The 19,270-nt window shown below is 38.9% G+C and overlaps 1 protein-coding gene across 10 annotated transcripts in view; it reads right to left on the bottom strand.

Annotated features, from left to right (window-relative positions):
- MAST2 (microtubule associated serine/threonine kinase 2) overlaps positions 1–19,270 on the bottom strand; it is a 205,478-nt gene that overhangs the window by 46,792 nt on the left and 139,416 nt on the right. For 6 of the 10 annotated variants that reach the window (XM_064516146.1, XM_064516152.1, XM_064516151.1 and 3 more), the window contains 4 exons: positions 16,820–16,895; positions 14,837–14,857; positions 12,130–12,208; positions 6,555–6,709 (listed from right to left, as the gene is read on the bottom strand). In XM_064516146.1, the coding sequence (XP_064372216.1) occupies positions 6,555–6,709; positions 12,130–12,208; positions 14,837–14,857; positions 16,820–16,895 (331 nt within the window). The remainder of the gene's footprint in view (positions 1–6,554; positions 6,710–12,129; positions 12,209–14,836; positions 14,858–16,819; positions 16,896–19,270) is intronic. The other 4 variants (XM_064516148.1, XM_064516153.1, XM_064516147.1 and 1 more) reach the window with 3 other exon arrangements.

The raw sequence follows: 19,270 nt of genomic DNA, 5'->3' as shown, positions 1-19,270 counted from the left end.
ATTCTGAATAAAATTCTCCCAATATAACATATCAAATTAAATATCTAGCTGACTACAGCAAGACTGCAACATAATACACTGCACCGTAATCTTTTATGTTGAGCTTTAGCCTGGGAAATTACAGAAGTAATTATGTGGATAACTGACTAACTAACCAAAAGCTAGCTGCCAGACACTACTGGTTATTTTATAACACCTTTGAGAAAAAAGAGCCAGGACTGAGTAGATAACTGGATGCCACTAAGGGACAACGTAAGGGAGTTTAAAAATAAGAAAAAAAGAGCTCCGATATATTTTATTAGCACGGCAGCTTTTAGAAATGCAAAAGCTTTACACATCTATATAGCACAAATAATTTCACAGACAGTTTTAAAACAGTCCAATATTTCAAGCTTCACAAAGGAACACATTTTCTGCAAGACAGAGGACACATATTGTGCACGTGCATAACATTTCAAGACAAAAAGCAGGTTTCTACTGCCTCTTTTCTTGGTGTAGATGGGTAGGTCAAAGACACGATTATTGGCAGCGAGTTCTTCATTTCAGCAGAGCAGACATTAGAAGAATAATATCTGTCCCCTTAAGCTTAACAGTGGAATGAAAAACTACTCTCCCTTCTTCTCCTTCCTCAGCCTCCCTGCACTTGATGAAATTACACGGCAGTAGACACTCGGTGACACATCTCTCTCACAAAGGTTTCTAGATTTCAACTTGTCAAAACTCATGTATCTTTCTTTACCTGATGCTATAAAGTGAAAATAGCTAATAGACAGCTCTGTTTCAAGGAGTAACATTTACATTAATAAATTAAATCTTACGAAATCTAGTTTAACTGTGACTAAATAAAACCGGGATGTTCATGAATACCTAATTTTTCTTTCACTGTGACAGCTGCATTTATCAGAAAAACGTAGCTAAAAGCCCTGTTTCTCCTCTCTGGTTTATCCCCTCACAAGGAGGTTTCATTTGGATGTAGGTACAACATATTTCAAAAGTCAATGTCCACAGTAAACTTAAAACTATAGGCCTTTAGTCATTTCCAGACACACAAAATAAGGAATTTTAACACTATAGTGCTGATGTTGCGTAAAGCAGAAACTAAGCCAAACCTTCTGCTGAAGGTAAGTGAGCAGAGAATCAGTCTTCCTCTTCCCCTGAGAATTACATATATAAGTATGTGACCTCAGAAAAACTGCATCAGTACTAGGAAAAAAGTCAGAAAACTCCCCTTGGAAAAAGAGAAGATAAAGCAGAAGCAAATGTGGCCAACCTCCATCTGTTGATCAAACCACAGAGCAGACCAACAGGATCTAGGGCTGCACAAAGACCACAAGAGCAAAACAGGCCTCGGGGCCTAATCCTGGTTCCTGACAAGACAACAACCAAATGAGCTGAGTAGAGCAGAATTCATCTACCAAATTCTGAATTTAAACAACATGCCCAGTGCTAGGAAAATAGAGATGCCCTGAGAATTACAGCAATATATACAACAGAGAAAAAAAGCAGAAAAATAAACATGCAACTCGAAATTTTTTTTAAGTATTTATTCCTGAATCCTTCTTCCTGCATAATTGTAAGCAAACAGCACAGAAAGTCCATACCAGGCTCTTATTCTAGTGCTGTCAGAAAAAAGGAAATCTGAGGCAAAGTGGAATATACAATAATTGTTCCACTGCAAAACTTTTTTTGGACCAGGCAAGCAGATTGGAACAGCATGAGGCTTTCTCACTGAGCACCTTGAAAAGTCATTTCTGAGTTTCCAATAGTGTGAACCCGTTTACCTATTTTTAGATCTTTTATTCATTCTGCAAACACTGAACCCCCAGTTACCTTTAGCGTGTGGACAAACACTATCTACAATTGGCTTTGCACAGCTGAATTGTCTTCCACGAGCCCTTCTTTATACTAGGAGTGCTTTTCTTACGAATATGAATGAGGATTTAACATATAGCTGAGAGAACATTAAGGGAAAAAGAATGTATTTCAATCAAAATTGCTTTGAAAACAAGGACTAATTAGATTTTTCTACAGACTTACACTGGGACTGCAAGTAGCTCTTTCCAATACTACAGAATTTGTTATGCATGCCAACAAAGACTGGGATTACTTTAGACAGAAAACACAATAAAGTTAAAGTAATGGGCAGTACAAAGGGCAAATATGAATACATATTTCTTCCTCATAATAGAAAACCATGAGGATGTTGAGTGAAACTGAAAGTTAATAAATTTAGAATTGATCATTTTGAAGAACTCCGCTTTTAAATCAAGTTCACAGAATTCACTGTCTTGAGAGAACAAAGAGACCAACATTATCTCCAAAAGAGTTAGAATGTATTTTCATAAGAAAGATATGCCCTTATGCTTCAGAATATAGAAGTATTACCCTCCTCTGCTGACTCAGTAGCTGCCTGAATCAGCATTCGGCCGGGAGTGTAGCATGCTCCTCTGCAGCTTGCGGCAAACATCGCGGTCTGCAGGCAGGAGCATCAAGTGATGAAACCAGCCAAGATTACTCAAGCGATTAAATCTGACACTTCAGTGCACTAAGATGAGAGAGCTCTACAACTTGTAGGACCAAACTTTAAGATAACAGTGGACTATGTGAGCCATTGGTGTGATTTCGCACCACCTATTCTTTGTTCTCACCCTGGATACTTGATTGTGAAAAGTTTTTTTTTGGTACTGGTATTCTCCAGAAATTGCCTCTGTATCTTCTTAATGACAAGATCTAGCACATCTAAAGTCAGGTTGGTGAATTGCATTTAACAAGCACTACCAAAGAGATGAAGGAGCATATCTGATTAAGGAAGATCTCATCCACTTCAACTACATAAAAATTCAATGCTACAATCTCCAATCTTTTTTCCCTAGACAGCCTCACCCTGATATGCAAAGAGAGATCAAGAAAAACAGGCAGACTGGTGGGTAGAGCAAATGCACAAAGGCAACACTTGAGGAAGTCTTTATTAGTTAATCCTGCTTTTATGTCAGAGGTCCTCCACACATTCCCATTCGTTAGTAACTCCTAACGGATGACAAGTGAAGAGAACTGGGACAGGGTGGAGGGCAGCACCGCTCTAACAAACTGAGCAGTGAAGCCAACCTTCGTGAGAGAATTTACTCTCTTCCTGCATTTTACTCCTGGGAGAAAAGATGTTTTTCAGGTAAAGCCCAGGACTGTTCTACAAGAAGTGAACTGCAGCATGGGCGTCTCCCTGTTGGTTAGTGACCTGAACGTCATGTTGCCAAAAGAGAAAACAGTTAAGATATGGTACTTTGGAACTCTCTCTCCAGGTAATAACAAATACGGTCTTCTACTGAAGATGCACTGTAAGCACCAAAATGTATCTGACTGGGTGGATCACAGAAGGTAAGGTCTTCTGTTTTAACAGGTGAAGACTGGTAATTTTAGAGGTGGATGAGAGAACTGTGTCCTAGCACCAGCAACCAGCTTTATAATCACATCACAATTTTGGATTCCAGAGCTGGTTTCAGGCTACCTCCTTCCCCCTGGCACAGGAAAGCAGATGGAAAAGAACAACTACCATTTCTCCGGTTTAGAAAAGGTTACTTTACAGAAGTGCTCTTTCGAAAATGGGAGATTGCTTCCTCATCCCATAGCAATTTTCATGGGAGATTTGCAAGGGACAAAATTTGGTGAAAAAAGGAATGTGGCTTTCCTGTGTTCAATACCTTGCTGTTTTTGTCACAAGGAGAGGAACTGTCAGTGAAACACATTAAAAAAAGGTAATTTCTTTGTCCCCAAAACCAGGTCATGAATTTTCAGATTTAAATGTCTCCAGAGCCTCAGTTTTTTTAATCACAGAAAGGATACAGACCCTTAGAGGGAACATTTTCTGCCTCATCTGGAGAAACGCAAGCAAGGCCTGATGATTGAAGTGGTGAGCATCTTCAGCCTCACTGGCCAAACACCTCAGGCAGTAGAGGTGCCACAAACATGTTAGTGCGTATCAGCCAGTGCTCTACTCTCCATGACTAAACGCTTTGTTACTGTTTTCATCCCACCTGATCCTTCAGTCTGTTCTGTATGAAGTTCTTTAATATTCATTTGCAGCTAGATACTAGAAACTGGTAGACTGCTACTCAGAGAAGTAGATTTTTCCACAGTTTACATCTAGGCAATACGCTCCAGGAGCATAAAAGGATTATCTGATACTTGTAGTAAACTCTTGGGTTGCAGAAGCCCTCAAAAACCAGCAAATCTCCGCATGTGACAGGGACATCTGAAAACACCAATTCTCCTTTCATAAAAAGACAGCTAACATGGCAGCCAAAGCATGAAAAACGAATACATGTTTTCATGTATCAGTCATAAATATCAGATCATCTTTTAAATTACAAAACCGTGACTGCCAATTAAGGAAAGCATGCCTGATGTATTTTTTTCATCAATTTTTCATTGAAGCTGGTTAAATACGGGACCATTAAATGTTTACAAAAATACCACATTTTTAGGGAATTCCTGCTTAATTTTCAGCATAGCAACTGCTCAGACTTTTTTTTTTTTTTAAACCAAGTAAAAATATCATCTTACCAAGGGAGCTAACTCTATTGTGTCAGCAAAAAAATAAGCAAGTTGAGCAGTGAATAAGGTCTGGTCTTCATAAATTTCAATATTTATTTGTTTTTGAGGACATTACTCTCTGTCAAAGTGGCAATTACATCTCCAAATATTAGTAAGTCAGTCTAACCAGTTTTCCTTTTTGAGGGGCAAGGGCCAGTATGTATGTCTGGTAGTGGTGGGGCTGCTTTAGAGTAACACAGCATCACAGAACTCCAAGCAATAAGCAAAGTAAAGAACAAATCAGGCCTAACTAAAAATTATTTAGTCATTTCATTCTAAGTCTTGGAATACTAATAAAGGTGCCCATCATCACACTGAAAGCCAGAGAGTGCTGGAGAACTAGAGAGAGTACTCAGGAGAGAAAGAAGATTTATCACACAGTCATATGACACACTGAATTAATCTAGTCTTGCCAGAAATTATAAACCTACTATATGAAAATTCTGCTTTAAAAGTGGCTCAGAAGGGTAAAATCCTCAACAAGTTGGTAATCCATGTTAATAAGAAAAAACAAAATTAGGATCTTCATTTTATTGTTTACATCATTCTTACATTAGCAATAGTGTTTTATACTTCATTATGGCAGCAGTAATACATCTGTGTTAGAAAGGACAATAATTACTTTACTGACATGTTGTCTACCTACAGTAGCTGTTGTCTATAATGAATTAGTATTACTAAAATTACACTAATCAGCGATAGCCAGTGTTAAGAGCAACAGCAACAGGACTGCAGTAGGATTATCATTCAGAGACTTGAACAGTTTAGTCCAAATCGTGCAACTAATCTCTCACTACAGGCCAATTTGTAGAGATCACAGGCTAAGTGTGCTACTACCTACAGGACTTACCTGCTCCTGTAGATTACTGTGTAACTACACTTAGCAGATCCATATGCAATTACCAAGCAACCTGCACTGTGGTTTAGAACACACAAATAATTACAAATGATGATGAAAGGTCAGCTCTGCCATGACATAATACTCACCATGCATTTAAATGGCTATCTGGAGCCTATTTTACTTGCTTCTGTTAGAAATCACAACCTAGGTCTTGATACAGTGTTTCCAGCTGGCAGAGGTTCTGGATCTTGTCCAGTGATTTAAAGGTGATATCCACCTCTAATACCCTCTCAGATGAGAGGCCTAAGGGAGATTTCACCTCCTTACCCCACGCATGTAAAAATCCCTTTCGTTTCATAAGATGCTGTAGGAGGTATACAACTCTAGACTTTCAGTTGCTTGGCACAGCACTAAAAGCATAACATAACTTAAGGCTTTTGCCATGACACACAAAGGTTTGTCTATTTTTTTTCCCCAAATAATTAAGTGTTGCAGAGATGTGCAAGAAAGGGGAAATTCTAGTTGCTTTCTGTGTTTATGTATGGAAAGGTAACAGCACAAGGAAATAACCCCTGGACAGCTATCTTTGAGCAACAAGTTTTCTAAAGCAACAATAAAAATTCTTCAACTGCTAATGCAGGAAAACTGTTTTCAGTGCTATTACAAAATTGCTTTGGGGTGTTCATGCAATTCTACTTAAGATTTTGATTTCATCTACTCTAGTTTTCATACCCCTTCCAAAGCAGTTCTGGAAAAGGTATTAACAGTGACTGTAACCATTCCCTTTTATTAATGCAGCAAAATTCCCGGAAGAAACTTCAGAGAATGAAATCCACACCCTACAGATTTAGTCTGTGATGCTTATGGATCACTACTTTATGATGTTATGGTGAAGACATAAAAACAGACTATGCTAACCATTTTGCAACTCAAATCCTCAGTGTCACATATTAAAAAAAAAATACTTTCTGATTATGCAAGGTGGGGTAAATATTGATTAACATAATTTTAAAAACATGTAAGGAAACAACTACAAATGACTATCCTTAGAACTGAAAGCACACATACAAAGGTAATACACATGTGAAGTACCTTAAAAACCCAACCGACAGCCCCTGAAGCTCACCTGAGACTGCGAGATCGAGGCCTCAAGGCTGGAGAGTGACGCCCTTCCTCATCGGTGATGCTCTCAGTACTGAAATGCTTTGTCAGGAAATGAAGTTCGTCTGCCGTGGGCTGAAAGGGCAGCTGGTGCAGCTTCTCCTGAGATGAGCATGATGACTGAGTACAGAAAAAAATACAGAAAAGAAATGCACTAAACGCATGCATAGGGGTCAGCTAATGAATGGAAGAGGAACGGATTCTGCCAGACACTGCACACTCCAGCGGAAAAGAAAGCTACTTATCAGACCAGGTGCCTCTTTTTATTGTTCTCAAGAGGCTAAGCCAACCCTTACAGACAGCGGCAGAGCTGCTGAGACTGGGACAACGTCGGGAGCAGACGGAGGGACCATTACATCTCCTCCTGGAACCATTACAGCCGATCACGAAGGTGATTTACTACAAGGAGATGGGAAGAAGGCACGTTCATAGCAGTGCTGCTCTGGAAAGGATGAGGAGGTTCCTGGAGTGGTGAGCAACTTTCTTTCTTTTTCCCTCATGCTCTCTCAGCTCAGGAGTTTCACTGGCATGCAGAATGCTATGGAGCTGTGCAGGCAGGAGAGTTATTATTGATTATCGGCTCTCATTGGAAATTGCTATCGTAAATGGTCTGGATTTCACTTCTCCCTTTCTTTACGCACAGACTTCTTCTCTAGCCAGGCAGGCAATAATAATATGAATGTAGCTGACTTTGCAGAGTTGTGAGATGAACAGTTTCCTCTGTTTAGCTGTTATAAAGAGTTAAACAGTTTATTCATCTTTAAGTAGGCTGATGCACTTATATAACGTGTCCTGGGATAACAACAGACATTAAACAGATTTAACTCTTGAACCTCAAGAAAACTGAGGTTAAAACAAAACTGTGCTGGAAGTGTGAATAGGAAATTGGGTAAGAAATTGAAAATGGGGTCTTCATGGGGAAAAAGTTGTAGGTCAATTAATGAATGCAGTTTTTCTTTTTTCTTCTTTCTTTTTTTTTTAATACCCTTTGCCATCTTACAAAATTAAGATGATGTATTATGTCAGGACAAATTAAGAAATCTCTCTCTCTCTTCCCCCCCCCCCCCAACCACAGCAGCACCAAACAACACCAGTGGGCCTGATGAAAAATGCAGTCCTCATCTAAGTGCCAAAGCTCCCTATCAATCTGATGAAATAAATTGCATATAATTTTCAAGTGGAAAAACTTTTCCTTTTGCTACAATAACCCTCACTCAAACTGGAAAGCAGAGTGTCCTTGGGCCAGAAGTATCAATACTAGGAAATTATGCACAATTTAAAATGAATGACCACTCAGCTAGCATGCTTTTCTAGACTTATTTGCTATTGGTGGCTTTTGAAAAAGAAAGCTAACAAGTACGGCCAAGCAAGGAAAGCCAAATGCCTACAAGACTGTTCACCAAGTCCTGCACCTTTGTAATGCTGATAGCAAAGAGAACATATTTTGAAATCTGCTAAACCAGCTGTATCCAAATTTGTCAAGAGAGTAACAGCTACACTTGAATTGCAAAAAAAAATAAGCAGAGTGCTGCAAATCCCAATATCTTACATATAGTCTTATTCCTATAGAATCTTAGCCAAGGTGGAGATGGAGAACTGAATGTGAGTACTTATAAACCTACAGGCCATATCCTTTGATAAAAATATAATTGGCTCCAGATCTCAGATCCACTCCTTCTGCATTGTGCAGAGGTATTTACAGAGAAGAAATCCCTTGAAAGTCTTAAAACATGCACAAAATCCCCAACCATGGCTGGAACAAGGAGCCACCACTTGCTGTATCTTCCTTCAGGCAGCTCTAGGTACAGGGATCATGTTGGAAAGTCATCTCCAGGGTGACAATTATCCAGATGGTGTATCAGCTGACACTGGCCTAATCCACACTGAAGCCAAGACGGAGAATCTGAGTATTTGATAGCCACTTAGCCCACAGCTATTCTGCTGTGCACTCTGCTTATGCCAAATAAATGAAAGACTGGCTCTTTGTATTACAGAATTATGCAAGCCTCTTTGATCACCTGGCTTATACACTAGTCAGAGTGGGAAGAACCACCTGCTTATGCAAGAACAGCCCAACTTTTCAAGGGGAAGATGTGTCAGACAGCATCCCAGCCACGCTAAATAACAGGAATGCTGCACCAGACCAAGAAGTACTAAAGACACTGTTTTACACAGTACTGCAGTAACAGGTACTCAGGCTACCACATTAAGAAGAGCTGGCACATAGCAAGTTACTAATATCAAGAGTTACAAGAAAAAAGTTGACATTGTAGAAAAAGCCTCAAAACCTTTTTGCCTTCCAACAGCAAAATCACTGGGGAAACAACTTTAAGTACTAGCCAGCTTATGGATGACCCACCAAAATCCTCCTTCAGCTTTCTCTCCTGAAAAGCAATCAGATAATAAAGTTTTTAATTCCAGGGAATAATTAAGGAGAACCCTGAAGATAAAGACCATGAGGAGAAATGGTCTTTCCTCTGCCAAGGGCCTCTCTAGCAGCCTTAAGGCATACAACCTTTCACTGAAGCAGCAGGAGAGCAAAGCACTTCTGCATTATTGATTTTTAAGTAATCACATCACAGAATTCAATCTTCGCAGCAGATTAATACAAACATCCCCCTGGTGTCTTAATTACAGACACAGAATTAGCCAACTCATCTCAAGTAAAAGCTAATACTACAGTAGCTTCTACATTAACTCTGAATCTAGAAAATAAATAGAAAATTTGTTTAAAAATAATTGCATATTATTCCATTCAACTGACTGTTCTCCATTTATCTAACTTGAAAGAAGGTCTTCTCCAGCTTTCACAGTGTTGGTCTAATCAGATGCATGTGGTTTCCATGATTTACACAAAAAGTGGCAGCAAATGTATTTTTGAAAATTGGCATCTAAGTCATCTCTCTTTCAGAAGGGAAAACTAAAACAGAAATTATATAGGTTTTCACTGACCTTAGAACAGCTAAGTGTCTTGATTTGTTTAGCTGGTTGATACAGTAGCTGCTCTCTGAGCACAGAGATGCAGGTCAACGCTAACTGCCACACAGAAATTCAGGCAGCAGAACAGAGGCTTCAGCTGATACCATTCTTTTTGACATTTCACTTCCTTCTGGTGCATACAGCAGAACGAAGGTCTACTGGCTTCCTTCTACCTTGCTTTAAAAAGAAATGTAATCCAGAGGACCAAACACACTGAATGGAAGCCCAAAATTCCCCTATATTTTCATCCGTGGCATTAATTCCTTGTGTCCTTTCGACAAGCCCCTTTACGATTCACTTCAGTTTTAAAGTCTGCACAGGAGTAATAATGCTTATCAGCTTCAGAGGTGTTATTCAGACCAATTCAAATTAATTCTAGTTTATTAAATACTATGACAATGTAAATGCCATAGAAAAGTTCTAAGTAGGACTGGCTTAGAAAAGTTTAATGATCCAAGAATTACTTCGGTATCTATTAAACAGTACTTCTCAGTGTATTTCTGAGATTGTAAAACTGGACAAGCAAACGGACAGGACATGACACTCGGCCATTTAGAAAAAAAGTCTTGGAAATACAGGTTTTAATATAACTATTTACTGTACAATGGTGAATTCAGATCTACCTATGACTATCACCTCGTGCTTCTTATTATACCATCCTGTTTTCTGTTGCTTACAACCATACAATATTGGCACCATCTGCACTGAAGCTTTCTATGTGATGTGTCTGTCTCAGAGTTGGGCTGTTTTTGGAAAAGTCTCAAAGTGATTTAGCTATTTCTGGGAACATGGAAAGAAAAGAATATGCTTTCTTCCCCACATCAGAAAAACTTGTCTAAAAGATTTTTGTTATTGTTATTAGTTTTGCTCTCTCCATGGACATCTACCCAAAGTCTGGTCAAACTACAAACTCTTGGAAACCTACTCATTGCACATGCTGAAGGAGGACTTTCAGGCTGCTGGCAGTTTCGTTTCCAGCAGTGTCATCTTCACATGCATCCTGGAACCTCTCGCAGTGATTACCAATGATCGGACTATTCAGATGTCACCCCTACAGGAAGTCATCATATGCGCTCCATGCTCTCATAGCTTGTACACAGAAGAGGACTTGGCCATGACTTATGCCCATAAGGACTTAACTTAAAACTATAAAGACAAAAGCAGAGCTGCTTTTTAGTGGTTGCTCTCTGGTACTTTTATAATATTGCTTGGCAGTGAAACCAAAGCACCTTTTCCATGTTGCTAATGAACTTCTCTCTGCACTTCATACACACATTTCTCCTACAGGAGACAGAAGCCAGGTGACTTGATTTCAAAGGAGTCCAAAAAGAAAAAGGGCGGGGGGGAAGTCTGTGGAATTTGTGCAAACTACAGTCTCAGGAATGTGTCTGAACATATGAAACAATACTGATGATACCAATATTGCACAATCAGATTCTAATCATACCAATTTACACCTAAAATCAGTGGAAACTTTTGACTCCAATCCCTTCTCCTCATATATAGACTGAATGTAACACTCATCTCCGAAAGAATTCTTAAGATAAAATTTTATTTGAGAGGCACTAGAAAGTTTATGGATGAAACTAATAGAACAGCCCACAAGGAAGAGAATGATACTGCATCTGAGAGCAAGAACTGCATAACATAGAGTATCAAGTCCTAATTAAATGCTGCTGTGACAATTATAAGGAATGTACTCTCAAGAGCAAATATGAAACAAAACACTCAGTAGAAGCATTATGGAAAGAGGCAGTGATACGTGACCACATAATTAAAGACAGTCACCATAACACACACATGGAAGTGGGTTGAATTAAGTCTGCAGAGGTATCCTTAATCCTAACATTTCTAATCTCTGGATGCTTGGCTTTGTAACATTACTAAGTGTTCTCATAACACAGTTACATGGATAACCACAATATCTAGTTCACATAAACTAAAGAATAAGATTCATTGTGTGAAGTTTAGGAGAGTTATAAGGGTTAAAAGGGTGCTGCTGCCTTACTGATATTAATGACACATTAGCCTTTCGGAAGTACACTAGAACTCAGGTAAACTGCAGCCAACCTTTAAAATCACATGTGAGAAATGAAAGCTTTGTTAGGAGGTTCAAATTATTAGAGTTAAGTAATAGATATGTATTATCAGTTTTTCTTCCTGCTAGCAGAGTTCTTAACACTAACAACTCGAAAGCAGACAAGAATGCCATTGCCCAGTTATAAAAAAAAAAAATCTGAGAGCTTGCTAGCAGTTATGCACTCAGTCTCCGAGAGTCCTGCTGTTTCTGACATATCGTGCCTCTCAACTGAGCAGTCGAGCCACGTGCTGCACTGGGATTTCACCAGTGCTAAAGGCAAAGTGCAAGATGGTAGGAGCTGGGAAATGGAGGAAAAAGCAGCACAACCAATAATTAAAATAATTTTTAAAATAATTAGTATCTTAAAACATGTTAGCAAAACAATGAAGAAAGATCAGATATTTTAGTAAAGACTCAGAAGCTGATTTGTTAGGGTGTGTTTGTACAAACTGAATTGTTTGGAAAAGTCTGTTCCACTTACTGAAACGGTTGAACTGGGAGTGTTTGTTCCATATCCGGATGAAGGGAGAGATGCCAAGGACCAGCGACGCCCATCCGTTCTAGGGAGAAGAAGCAGGGGAAATTACTACGATGGCTATAATGTGGCTAATGTTTGGGCGAAGCGAGCAATTTTTCCCCAAAATCTTCTAAGCTCACATTTTGATTAAATGTCTCAAGATATTCAGGTAAACCAGTCATCCTGTTTACAGAAGCAGTTGAGGTAAGTTTTTAAGAGCAAAATTAAGTGATCTTGGAGAAGCTATCAAAGCAAATGGACATCAGATTCCTGCATCGAGTAAATGCTTTGTAAAAAAGGTAGGGGTTTTGCACAAAAAAATGAAGTTTCAAGAATGGACAAATGTATTCAGTTTACTTTAGACTTCTTTCAAACCATCATTACTTATACAATTCCTTAACTTCTAAATAATGTTTAAAATTGAGGGGAAAAAAATCATATTAGATCAAGAAGCAACTAAAAGGCAACTCATTTGTTTACCTAGTCTGAATGAGCTTTGCCTATAGCACCAGCTGAGACAGCCGGGGGATCCAAGCTACTACAGCAGATCTGAACAGAGCCTGTACGTCCACTTGAAATATAAAGGAGATAGCAATATCACCTAAGGTCTCTTTCCCCTCCAATCATTATAATATTAGTAGTTATTTGCTATTATTAGCCAAGGAAAACTTTTTTCTTTCCTGGAGATAATGAGCGCATCAAAAAGACATAGAACAAAACGTGACCTCAGGGAAAACAGCCAAAACATGCAGGAGATACTGCGGAAAAGGTGGTCTCGTTTTACCGAAGTCAAAACAAATGAACTATACAACTGCTCTGAAGAGAATCGATATTTCCCTCCTTGAAACCCTCCTCTTTCCTCCCAAAACCACCTCAGGGAGGAAGGAAATTGAACTAATTCAGCACAGCCTAACAGCGCTTTTTCCACCTCTGCTTTCATTTCAATCTCAAATGCATTTTGTTCCCAATCACAGACAAACGTATCCTGTTCCCTGCTGGGATGGATGTTAAAGGAGTCTTTTCTTCACATCCATTTCCATTTGGGTGTTTGTTTTATTAAGGCAAATCATCAGTAACTGGCCATAAAGTGAAGTTAGATGAGAAGAGGTAGAACTTCTAACTTACTTTGCAAAGACTTGGGGGTTTTGGTACATATAAGAAGTACAGTACATTTACGCGATTGCATTATAAAATAGGATGTTTGGTAGCTATTGGTACAGATCTAAAATAGCGTTTAGCGCTTACAACACATACAACTTATCTTTGCAATAATATTTCTCATCTCACTATCCGCACACCTAAAGCCTCATCTTCAGGAGAAAGCTCAGCGCACATTCAGACATAAGCACATGCTCGTATTTTTTCCAGCTCTAGTTCCTTTTATTGCCAGGTACTGACACACACTCCTCCTCTTTGCTATCTATTTTAGAGCAAGAGGGAAATAAACCCACTACTTTATATTACTGGAAGAATATTATATCAAGAGAGTTTTTAAAGAGGCTCATGCTACATTCATAAAAAAAAAAAAATCAAGCTGTGAAGTAGATTTCGACTGCATGCATACTTTATAGTTAAACCCCATTTAGCCACAGGTGATATTTTCTTTGGCAAGACAAATACATATAAAAGAGCAATCTCAAAAAATTCCAAAAGAGATGAAATTCCTTTCTTAAGCTCCTAAAAACAATAAATGTCAACATTACGAAGTCACAGCATCATGTGGTCCATGAGTGAATACCAAACAACTCTCTCAACAACTGGGATAAACTGGATAAAATACCAGTACCTCGTACCAGTTCTGGTACCAATACCAGAACTTTAGCTCCACAGCATGATAACATATTCCTATCTTACAAAACAGTAGACAGGAATGCACAAATTACTATTTTTTTGCAAAAGGAAAGCCTAACCCTTTTTTGTGTAGCCTAAATTGTGTATTGAAATTACTTCTGTATTTTGATTGTGACGATGTTAAAAAAAGTCCTTCTCACACAGAAAATTACAGGATACTTCTTCATGCTTAAGCTATTTTCCACTGATGCAATCTGGGCAAGCAATGTGCTAAGCAGTAAAGGCAATGAATATTAGCTCTATATCCAGCAGAGAGAAGTGGGACAAGAGTAGGAATCTTTCAAATCAAAGACAATGGCAGAAAGACTTTAAAAGGAAATTCTTCTTTCATTTATACAAAACATTTTAAAATTATTTCAGTGTTTGGTTAATAACAATGTATTTTTAGAGAGATCTTATGCAATATTGCTTTAAGAAAAGACATTGTGAAAGAAATTTTTAGGTCATTTATTTTAAAATAACCTCTGCTAGCACAACAAAAACATGCGGGAACAATTAATTTTGCCATCAAAATGACATTTTAGTAAGTTATTTAAGGAAGTACTTTCAAGGCAAATATAATACTGTTCAATGAACACTAGACCAATTTCAAAACAAGAAGGCATTAGAAGAATACAGCATCTTTTGCAGAGCACTGCCTGTGAATCATTTTAAAACAAGATGCAAAAATTTCTCATTTGGATTACCAAAGAATAAAAGCTCAATGCCTAAATGGGGTTATTATAGCATGAACTTGTTAGGGACACAGGCCAGTGCCCAACCGTGCAAAAGCAGAGTTCAGACACACACACACACACAACAGCAACACAAGGCACGTTACCTGTCTGCTCTGTGTCCGTGGCTGTTTGGAAGAAATTGTACAACGATAATGAGGGAGGGGGAAGTAAAAGCAGCACATGTGATTGCTGAAAACAACTCCTCTTCTGTTACCGGTATTGCACTAAGATCACTTTTACTGAATAGGGACAGGATTAATCATGCATTTTCTTATTCACACAAGAGATTTCTGAACACACTGATTTTGCAGATATGAAACAATCACTGAAAGTGTATCTAGCAAGAGATTTATGATTAATCACAACACAGACTAAGAGCAGTCTTGCAATACTTCGTAGTGAAATTAGCTTTAAAGTAAAATGCATTTTCCAAATGTGTTTCCCATTCTGTCCTGAGAATCAGCTCATCACAGGGCCATACTGAACAAATGGGAACCACAAATGATGTTCAAACAGGGTAATAACTGAACAAATTACACCAAATGTAAAAGGCAGGAAACCAGCAACAAATCATTTCCGTGATGGCAAGGGGAATAAACCAGGTAAAACCGTCTCTAAGACCAACACAACACAGACCAAAAGGGTACAATGCAATCTCCATTTCTCTGGGATAACAGAGCACAAGATTTTCAATTACTTAATACCATCACACAGAAGTTATTCTGATACAGCTATTTGATAATATAATAAATATGTATTGGTACTACTGGTATTGCTATGATCAGTAATCTTCAGGATGTAATGCAAGTAAAAAATGGCTTGTTTCAGAAACATTTCTATGTTTAAACACTCATTTCAAAGACAGAAAAGGTATACAGAGCAACACAAACAATGTAAAATGAACTACAGTATTTGACAGGACAGATTTAACCTTTTATTCATCAATTTCTTTAAAAATTAGATAAGTGAAGAAGTATGAAAAGGCACTCTTCAGAGTTTTATTATTACAGCATTTATTTTCTGCGTGGAAATTTGTAAAGGAATAATAGTAAAACAATTGAAATAGGTAACGAATGATGCGAGTTTTGACAATGGTTTCACTGCACATTTCCCCCTGCATTCCAGGGTCCAGAACTTGAAATGCTGTGAAAACAGGTTCAAATTCAGTTGACTTCAGTAGGATATCTTGAGTACACCCAGTCCACCTCATTAAAAGTAAAGGTGGATACAGTGGGTACACTTGAATTGTTTTATCAGCAGGTAAAAAAATAATTCATTTTTCTCTCTGAGGCAACAGAAACACACATATCCAGTCTGCCATATTTCACACGATATTATACAGTTTGTTCTGCCGTAAGAAATAAAGACCAAAGCTTGCTTCAAACTGTGTTTAAAGAGACCAGGTTTTCTAGCAAACTACCCAACTGGAGAAACGCTCCAGGATTTACCTGCCATTCAGGTACAGGACATACCTTCAGCTTCTCTATCCAGTTCATCAACCTGCCTGTGTCCAAACCCTAACCCTTTCTTCTTCGCAGTTTTGAGACCTGTTTGTTTTTTTATCTAGTCCTCAAGCCAAATCTTTCTTGTTCAGAAAACTTCCTTCCTCTCAGAACGACCACATTCCCCTTTCTCCGATCATTTTAACACAGGTAACTCCTTTCAGCCAGGGAGACCATAGCAAATCAAAACCACCTTCCTCACACTTGAGTCTGATGGTCGCACTGCCACAGAGATGCAGTTATCCTAATTCACAGCCACTCTTCATGCCACACGTCATCCTTCCAGGAGGGGCTTCCCTAGACTGTCTGCATTAATTTATTTCCTTGACCTTCCTCTATGTCTGAAAAGCACCTAATCTATTCTGGGTGTTGGCAAGACCCAAACTAAAGTAAATAAAATAAAACTGGAAACATCTGGGAAAGTAACCAGAAGGAAAGGAAGTTACAGGAATACTCAAGAAGATTCTCTGCCCTAAGCCTAAAGATTAGGCTCGTGATGAAACACTTCCAACCAGTAGCCAACTTCTGAATAAAAATACATGAGCTATGGGCTCGCCAATCCAGGGAGAATATATACTAGCTTACCTTCGGGCAGGAACAAAGGAAAAATGCGCAGGTGCATTCGGAGAGAAGTTCCTGGGACTGTCCAAAGGGCTGCTACCTGTTTGAGAAAGTAAAGAAAACATTTCATTCACTTTTGCAACAAAGTAATGAGTAGCTTTTTCCTGTGCAGAAATACTTCATTTATTTTGTGACTACAACAATTTGTAGTCACAAATAATTGACAATATGCAGCATTTGATCATTTGAGCATTAGTTTGCTAAGGAAATGTTTTGACCGATGTGGAAGTAGCAGTATTTTCCCTCCTTTTAAAACAATTTAAGATGGAATGCACCACATATACACAATCTATTCTCCTACTATCTTTCAGTAATTCCTATACACAACTTTTTCCTAACACTTCACAACGAAAAGCCTGAATTCGAAATGACATTGATGACACTTTTGGAATAATAAAGAGTAAGAAAGTATCTCTGCACTTCTCTCACAATGTTTATCAATGCTGAATCAGAATTCACTGGTGAGAAAAAGGACATACCAAAGGAACCGCATGCGATAACACAAGGACTACACACAGATCTAAGATGATCACGCCATGAGGCATTAGCATTCACTCTAACTACCAATATTCTGAAATAATATTTTTACCATGAAAACAAACATTCCAGTGAATTCATAAAACAAAGAAAAAATAAGACCACTTTATTCTCACTCAGCACAAGAATCTTCTCTCCAGGCTTTGTCATGTGATGTGTATGCATAGGGTTGGTAAGTGGTATATTACAATGTATTTTATTTCAAAGCAAAAAGCAACCACTCCATAGAAAGCCTTTCTGAAGCCAGAATCATTTAGAGACTAACTGCAGAAACCTCTGAAATCTGTAAGATGAATTAGAAGCTTCATGTCAACGAGCATGCTCTTACTATCAGGCATATTCTTAAGTGGTTTGCTCTTTCAGATCCTTGATACAAGCACAAAAGAAACTATACATAGGAAACATATGCCAACAGCAATTTCTTTGAGCACAGACACTAAAATAACATTAAAATAAGCAGGACAATAAAGAGCTACTGGAGAAACAATGCACTGCAAGGGTCTTGTATCTGTGGTCATCAGAAAGGTCTTCAAATTTAGATCCCATTTAAAATGAATTTATTTTAAAAGTCAGGTTGAACATGAGCAATAAGGTAAAAATCAAGATTCATCAGAAGTGAAAGTTCCTCAGTGATGAGTTACTTGCCAAGGACCCGTCTCCCGTTTCACGATGAGCCCCACGTACTCAGCTCTCCGCAATGAAGACAGCACCGGGTGCGTGTTACCTTGCCATCCAGCAACGTACACAAGCCTATGCTTACACCGCATTGATTTTAACACAAATTAATCACATACCTTGATGATCATGCTAAGCAGAAACTGAATATAAGCATAGTGTGCAGCTGAGGGCAACTTTCACTCATGCTTCAGCTATCTAAGTAGTTCCTATAAAACCTCCCATAGCATCTCCCCACTTTTTCGCGCGAGGAGAGTGCAGCCCCGCGAGGTCGTGGAAGTAGGAAAGGGGAGAGGGCAAGGAGCTGGTGCTTTCTGGGAGAGGACAGCCACAGCACCCCAGCAGCCAGCAAACTCCATCTGGCCTGCAAGTCTACAGGGGGAAACACCAGCTGGTGGAGATTACAGCAGCCCCAGGCTGAGCTAACACTTGTCTCAGGGTGATGAGAGAACCAGATCCAGGTTCAGTGAAATCCAGGCCACTCCACAATCTGCTTCACCAACAGCAAACTGGATTAAAAACAAAGGGTTTGAGTGACAGGCTTGCTCTTCTTTGGGTTGGTTTTCTTTTGAGTGTTTGTTATAATGCATTAAGAATTAACAAGTCTAGGGTGTAATACGATACAATGCAAATCTTCAGCCTAAAGCCAACACCATCTAACCAATTAGATTCCCAGCATGTCCTGGGTGGAGGGCTTTCAGGGCATAGAAGAGGTGTCAAAAAATCAACAGCAAGGTGATTTTTGCTGCTTTATTATATTTATTAAGCTTGTATGCATTTTAATTCCTGTGGGCAAGTGGAAAAATGCAGACTCAATACTGCTTTCGAATTAAGAAACAACTGAGTGGCTTGACAGTCTAGATGGCAATGAAAACTTGCAAGAAAAATGGAAGAAAGCCAAGATAGCTGCAAGTGCACAATGATTGTGCTGGTAGCAGCACACAGCTAGCTTTGCGTTGCCACCATTTACTTGACAGCAGGGCAGAAGACTGAAGGAGCCTTTTAGGTCTGAAGGAAAAGCAGTAGTGAGGCCTTCGGGTGGTACTGCACATTTAAACAACACAAGGAAGTCAATCAGTTTTGGTAGGAACCTTGGTCTTTGCATTCCCATTTTTCAGGCTTCACTGGCACTGGCAATGAACCCAACTGTGTCAAGGTGACCTTTCTGAATAAAAAGCCCACTGCCCAACACTGTCACGAACA

This window comes from Dromaius novaehollandiae, chromosome 8 (assembly GCF_036370855.1).
Source record: "Dromaius novaehollandiae isolate bDroNov1 chromosome 8, bDroNov1.hap1, whole genome shotgun sequence".
NCBI lineage: Eukaryota > Metazoa > Chordata > Aves > Casuariiformes > Dromaiidae > Dromaius > Dromaius novaehollandiae.
This window is presented reverse-complemented; position numbering and strand designations above follow the sequence as displayed.